Below are 7,307 nucleotides of genomic sequence, written 5' to 3' on the forward strand. Positions count from 1 at the left end.
CTTTTTGAACATACATTAAATTTATGAATCTTTGTGAAATTATTAGTGTTATGAATCATATATTTTATTTGAATAAATTTTTGTTTTATTTTTTGTAAATAAGTCAGGTCACATACCGATAATTATATTTATAACAGGTAATAGACTATGTCATGCTAACACATTTAAACACAGACTTAACCTTTTAAGACCAAAGCTAAGCCCGTTAACACCCCTAATCACAACCAGTTCAACATCGCACGTTATTGAAAATCTTTAATATAAAAGATTAAAAAGCATCAGCACAACTGCGAAGCCATACAGAATTAAACTCACGGTACGCCCACACAACACAAATATATCAAACACCTGATAGTAACAATGGCAGGACAAGTTTGCAAGTTAAGACATCACCAAAGTCATTAGGATAGGTGCAAACCCACATATCCCCATGGAAGATTTGTACTAGAACATTCAAAATAGTGATCAACAAAGAATCTACAAAGTCAGCAAACACTTCACATCTCATCCGGCAACTTTTCTAGTGAAAGTTCTTCCAGTTGGAATCTGTTGTACGGGCCTGAGAGAGAAGTTTCCAGACTCAGAAATCCAATTGACTCCAGCCATCATTGGAGGCGGGCGGCTTTGCCCCAAGGACTGTCTTTGAGAACCAATAGATATATTGGCCAACTTTTCAGCGGTTGCTGAAACCCCACGTGCAGTCCTCCCCTTGTTTACAGAAGCTGCAAACCAAACAAACATAGATCTTATTTCCAGATTATTGAAGCAACTACCTAATACACCTTCGACCATAGAAAATTACATAGCTGCTTCAGGGACTCGTGTTTAAAAAAGAAAAAGAAAAAAAAGTTTATTATGAATGAAAAAAAACCACTTGAAGTTATTGTGCTTAATAATTGGCTTAAATATCATAGTAACTATAGGATCACAATAAATAATTTTAGAGTTCCTTTTTTCGAATTCTCCCAGAAAATTTGGTTCCCAACAATAAAATTAACTGTTACAATGATAATTAACCAATAATATTAGACAAAAGTGCTTACTTGGGCTGTCTTTTCCTAGTGGTTGATATTTTGTTTGTTCAGTAGTCTTCGAGGACTTCTTGTTCTTAATTTCATTCTACAGGAGAATCAGAAAGAAATTATTACCGTGATAGAATTAGAGAAAAGAAACAGTTTACACATGAACATATCAATCCAGAAAAGTAATACCAAAAAAGAGCTACTCAACTAAGTTAATGCGGAGTACAAATTGTGAGACAGATCTTCAGTTTTTATTTTTTTATTTTTAATGCCATGCACCAAATATTCAATGAGTAAAAAGCTGTGTGGTGGCCAAGGCACTAGTCAGGAAGCAAGATGGGATAAGAACAGATTAGAAAGTATAGAGTAGAACAACTCACCTCATTTGCCATATCCAGTTTCCGTTGCACAGCTGTAATGTTCAGAAATAAATGAAAACCGTGTTATGAAAATACAAAAAAAGAAAAAGAAAATACAATATATGAAACAGAGTATGCCACTAACAAAAAGGACCTATTTATTGTACTTATACAGCCCAAACAAAAACAAGCTCAGCTATATTTTATATTCGTAACTTAGTTTGTATCATTGAGAAATATACAGTAGCAATGTAAACAATGTACTGATACAAGATGGAAATTTTCCAGCTTAAACACCAACACATATTTCTAATGTGATTGGAAAATGACTCATATCTACAGATGCCAGAATGAAAAGCATGCATGCATTTAACCTAGAAATGGTTGAAACCAATTAGATCACCTGACGCTAAAGGAGTATGTAATATCGGGGAAGAAAAATTATTGGTGAGCTTTGAATTAGGCAAAGCACCAGAATATCTCTTGACTCCTTGCCAATCGACTGCTCCCCTGGTTCCAGCTGCAACAAAAAAGATACTTAAGGTGTTTAGTATCCCCCTCATATTGAACCATAAGCAAGTCCTTAACAAACAATATAAATAAAATTACAAACCAGATGGGGGAGTTCTGGCTACTGCTCTAGTGCGAATGACCGGAGGGATGTTAAAGCAACTCTACAACAAATTTTAAAGAGAATGAATAAAAACATGCTTACTGAAAGCGAGATATAATTTTGTGTAGAAAAGACAGACAATTTAAAAAATCTGATCAAAGGTATAAATTAGTTAAAAGATAACCTGGAAGAAAGGATGTTGAAGGGCCTCTGCCGCTGTTGGTCTCTTGCAGGGATCCCATGAACAAAGTGACTGAAAAAATAGAAAACAAAGAACAGATAAAATACATAGCACTGTATAAGTCGAGAAATGGAGGCCAGGAGTAAAAGCAAAATTACTTACTGTGATAAGGCTGATTGCATCATCACTTCTGGATGGGATCAGTGCAGAGAGATGTACACTAGCAAGCTGTAGAATTTAAAAACAAGGCAGACAGTATTTAGCAAAAGTACCCATCTTAATATATAATATCAACAGACAACGTCCAATACCAAAATGAAAGGGGCCAGCACAACTAAACAGGGAGTCTGAAATTATCAAGGTCACAAGTCCAAACAAAACATAAAACACATCATTGGTAGAATGCATAAATTGCCTCACACGTCACACCTAGCACATTAATCAGCAACTAGCACCCCAAAGCTGACCACCAAAACCAGCAAGGCTTAAATTAAGGAAATCCAACCTGTGGAAACTGATAATTGATATCCCTGGCAAGTTCGAGTCCATCTGCCCAAGATTCAGTGGTTGGACTACCTATCACACTGCATATTTTGTAGATCTCATCTGCTTCACTGCATGTACAGCCATAACGGAACATGTTTATTTTCAATCCAGGGACTTAATAAGATGATTTAGACAAGGAATGCACTTATATAGATACGGTGCCATAAACTTGTGGCAATTTGCAACCAATAACAATTGAAAAAAAAAAAATTGCAGTCAAATATGTGAACATGGTAACTTATTCAGAGTAGACCCAGGGGCCACAGATTTGTGAATTCCCTAACAAAGTTTTGTTACCTTCATCAAAGTAAAAAACACCATCATTTGAGAAGTTGAAGAGAGAAGTTAATACCTGGTACCCGGAAATAGAGGACGGAGAGTGAACAACTCAAATATAATAGCACCCATTGCCCACATGTCTGGAAGATAAAACAAAATAAATAATTGTTTGTATGGAACTCATCATCATGACTACAAGTAATGCATTAGTCAAGACCATTTTTTTAGAAAATAAGTCCAGACCATATAAATGACATAATTACTCTATATCAGATGCTTACCAACTTTGGAGCTATACAGATTAGAATGAAGCAGGACTTCAGGAGCACGATACCTAATCAGAGAACATTATACATGTTATTAAGCAAATAACACTCAGCCCATTATACATCTATAATAATGCATTACAAGTTGAAGACACATACCACCGAGTGGAGACATACTCAGTGTAGGGTGGTTGTGAACTAATCTCTCGAGCTAGGCCAAAATCAGCAATTTTGATGATATCCCTGGTGACCAGCAAGTTTTCTGCAAAAAGAAGCATACCTTGTGTCAAAACATAAAAACTTTACAGCAAAGTAATAAGATATGAGCAATAGATCAGGCACCTAGTCTGTATTTTTCTCATGATATGCAATTCAATTAATTAGCAAACAGAAACTACATTTGAAAAAGATAAAAAAAAAAAAAAATTTGATATAGTAAACAGATAGGGAAAGTTAGCAATGAGGTAACAAAATGCTAACACTATATACATTCCATGCTATACAATATAAATGAACTCTTATTAACACTTTTATCATACCACATACTCTACCAAGACTACACAAAATCATGAACAAGTACCAGGCTTCAGATCACGATGAAAGTATCCACGCTGGTGCATGTAAGCAAGACCTTGGAAAACTTGAAAACACCAATTTCTAACTTCATCTTCAGAAAAAAGCTTTTTCCTGTTTTCCATAAGATGATAGAGGTTACATTCCTGCATCACCCATAATTGACTTAAAACAGTTAGTATTAGACTTCGCATCAGCCAACATTACGAAATAAAATCCAGTAGTCACTCACCAAGTACTCGAAAACAAAGAACAGGATGTCACTTTCTCGAATAACTTCCTTCAGCTTCACGATATTCGGGTGATTCATTTTTCGTAGAGACTGCCATAGGGGAAATTAGTGAATAAATATATGCAGAATAATAAACAATATGTGGAAAATAAGGCTTAGGAAAGATCAGAAAGATGTGACACCTTAACTTCTCTCAGGTTTACACACTCCTCCCAAGAGTGATATTTCTTCTTCATTTTCTTGATCGCAACCTGTAATTTTACTATGAATTAGAAAAAAGAAACACACAATCTGATTTCATATAGAGTGCCTTCATCATTCTATTTAAAGCAGCATACTTACAACTTCACCACTTTGCTTATTAATGGCACTCCAGACACTCCCAAATGTTCCATCACCAACTTCCGTAATTAACTTGTACCTGTGTTCGGGGGAGATTAAAAAAACAATTAAACAAAGATAAAAAAGAGTGGAAATAGCAATTTCTGCAACAAATATTTACCTCTCCATTGTTTCAGCAGAACCCAAATAAGCTCCTTTATTCAAAAAGTATAAGCAAACACACAAAAGATAGATGGCATATATCTCTAGCAGACAATGCTTAGAAAGAAGTATAAAATATTAACAGATATCAGCTGGTCCAGCAAAATCCACCATCAAATCTCTGTCATGGCAAAAACTGGCACAAAAGCAGAAACTTTCTGATGGAAGGGCTGCATAGCCTTATTGATTAATAGATCCATAGCTTTGTAATGCTAGCAGGACGCATGTGGCAGAAATGAACAAGTACTGGAGATTGTACTGCCACTTCTCAAGTCCAACCAAAATGATAGATGAAAGCAACAGAATTAATCTCTAGCTAAAATCCCGAGACTTGTAAGGACTTCGATAATAGCTACTTCATCTATTGTTCATAGGTGTTGTTTGGAACTTCCAGGTAAATGATGTTTTGTCGCCGCAAATAACCATCAGGAGCAACAATAAGACATCATTAATAACTACAGTCTGCATTGTTTCAATGCAATTGCATATCCAATACTCGAGATGCAAGCAGCATCCAAAATACAGACCAATTTATATAGTTCACCCCTACAGAAGAAAGAAAATGTAGAGCTAAATCCTTAGGAAATTAAAAAAGATGAAGAAGATATACAAATGCTCCATGATAGATTGCTTACCCCAAAGGTGGACTTTTCAGATGTTTTAACTGGATGTTAGGTCAGCAATGCACTATCAAAGGAACACATATCAAGAAACAACTTTTTTATAGGTTTTAGCCAAAGAAGAAGAATAAGCTCTTACTTGTACAAGTTCACTAAAGATGCAGGACCTGTCTCAGAAGAAACAAGCATTACGTAGGATAACAGGAAACTAAGTGCAATTAACAAAGGAAACCAGAAGAAAATCTCCAAGGATGAAGAATCGCCAGTCAAGCATTTCTTGGAATGAAAACAAATGATACTGGTAGCAACTTGACCAGAAACAAACACCCTCCATGTCTCAAGAAATAAATCAGAAATCTTAAGATTCAAACCTAGATCACCCTGCAATAAGAGAACAAGGGCCTCAGAGTACATTAAAAATTCTATAATGTATAGTACATGGGCAACAAAAATAGAAATCCCAACAAAAACCAGAATGACAGGGAAACAGGTAGATTCCAATGCTAAAAGAACATAAAAATTAAGAGTATGGAGGATCGATGCCCAATTAAATTTATTCTATTTACAATTTCTAATTCTAACTTGTTGATAACTGTTAAAATTTGAAATCATGTAGAAATTTTGAATCTAAGTGATAGAAAATCAAGTTACCAGGCAATGAACCCAGTGTATCAACAAAGACCTAAACTCATAGGCACAATAGCTCTAGAAGATAAAAAAAAAGTTACAAGGAATTAAATTAAGATGGTGAGAGTGAACATAATATAGTACATGAATTCGCATGCCCAAAATTTTTACTACCAGCACAGGCAGGATGTAAAGAGTATAACTAAAATCATTTAGAACCATTCCAATAAATCCACAATGCTTCCAGAAATCATCGCACGCCATTTCACCTACCAAACATTTTTCATGAAATTCCACAAAGGGCATCAAGGTTGAAAAATGTTTACATATGATGAGAACTAAGCTTCAGATTCAAAGGCGCAAAAACAAAAACATCTCCAAACTTTAACTAATACCTCAAAATAAAAATAAAATAAACAAAATAAGCATAACAAAGAGGAAGGACTCAATCCTATTAACATTTAAAATATATCATCAAAACTAAACTCATCATCGCCTATGAAATTCCACAACTAGCAACGAAGTCAAAAATCGTTCACAAATTAAGCTTCAGACTCAGTCAACGGCAGAAGATAAGCCAATTTCGAAACCCTAATTAAAACCCTGATTTAAAAAAAATAAAATCAAAGGATATCCCAGAACCTGAAAATTAACCCTTAAAATATATCACGAAAACCATATTCAACCTCCTTTGTCAAAATCTTAAAACAGCCAAATCAAACCCTACATCATGAAACCACAACCATTCCTTAAACGCGGAATTATACATATTTTTTACCAAAATTTCAAGGAATTTTCAACGATTTGAGATTCTGGGAACGAAGAAACATGGAATTGAAAGCAGGCATGATTGCCATAAAGAACCCGAACGATTCAAAGGAGATAAGATTGTAATTGAAACGCACGCAGTGATAACAATAAAGAGAAGAAGAATAGAGAGAAAACCTGAAGAGCAAGGAGCGCAAGCACCGTCTCGAAGGACGAGAAGAGGTAGAAGCTTCTTGTCTTTCTCTCTCTTTGCCACCAAACCCGGCCCAATAAAAAACCCACCTTTTTCTTTTCTCGTTGTTTCTCACAAAATTCCGAGTACGCCTGCCTCCTTAAATGTATGTAACAGAACAGGTAAGCGAATAAGCGCCGTTTAGATGCGATTTTGAAAAAAAAAAAAGACTTTTGATTAGTTATTTTTTTTAAAAGAATTTAAAAAAAAATTCAAAGTTATTTTATATTTAGATATTATATTTGAAAAGTGCTTTTAATTAAAAATGTTAAAATCAAAAACCCCTTTGCTTTTTGTGTATTTTGCATTTGCATTTACATTTACATTTACCTCTTGGATTTCACATTAGTAATTAGTTTCCACAGCCCAACGATAATAACGAACAACGGCGATAAGCAGCGGTAATTTGTCGAGGTAGTCAGCAAAGGAGTTGGGGTGAGCTGGAC

The 7,307-nt window shown here is 35.0% G+C and overlaps 1 protein-coding gene across 1 annotated transcript; it reads right to left on the reverse strand.

Moving 5' to 3' along the window:
• Positions 1-257: 257 nt before the first annotated feature.
• Positions 258-6,945, reverse strand: LOC133301267 (cyclin-dependent kinase F-4-like). The gene is made up of 19 exons (XM_061500884.1): positions 6,807-6,945; positions 5,374-5,615; positions 5,250-5,301; positions 4,574-5,160; positions 4,414-4,492; positions 4,254-4,322; positions 4,072-4,161; positions 3,847-3,985; positions 3,426-3,528; positions 3,282-3,334; positions 3,074-3,140; positions 2,681-2,789; positions 2,338-2,403; positions 2,179-2,247; positions 1,995-2,055; positions 1,785-1,901; positions 1,403-1,434; positions 1,044-1,119; positions 258-722 (listed from the first exon to the last, which is right to left on the reverse strand). The coding sequence occupies exons 4-19, from the start codon at positions 4,579-4,581 to the stop codon at positions 505-507; spliced, it is 1,356 nt and encodes a 451-aa protein (XP_061356868.1). The 5' UTR covers positions 4,582-5,160; positions 5,250-5,301; positions 5,374-5,615; positions 6,807-6,945; the 3' UTR covers positions 258-504.
• Between the last annotated feature and the right edge of the window lie 362 nt (positions 6,946-7,307).

Source organism: Gastrolobium bilobum, unplaced genomic scaffold, assembly GCF_033153095.1.
Source record: "Gastrolobium bilobum isolate Gb01-03AN ecotype WA unplaced genomic scaffold, APGP_CSIRO_Gbil_v1 utg7893, whole genome shotgun sequence".
NCBI classification, from domain to species: Eukaryota; Viridiplantae; Streptophyta; class Magnoliopsida; order Fabales; family Fabaceae; genus Gastrolobium; species Gastrolobium bilobum.

Coding starts and splice junctions, on each gene's coding strand:
- LOC133301267 (XM_061500884.1), bottom strand. Junction 2,056..2,178: donor TTCAACATCCTTTCTTCCAG/GTTATCTTTTAA, acceptor AATTTGTTGTAG/AGTTGCTTTAACATCCCTCC. Junction 1,120..1,402: donor AACTGGATATGGCAAATGAG/GTGAGTTGTTCT, acceptor ATTCTCCTGTAG/AATGAAATTAAGAACAAGAA.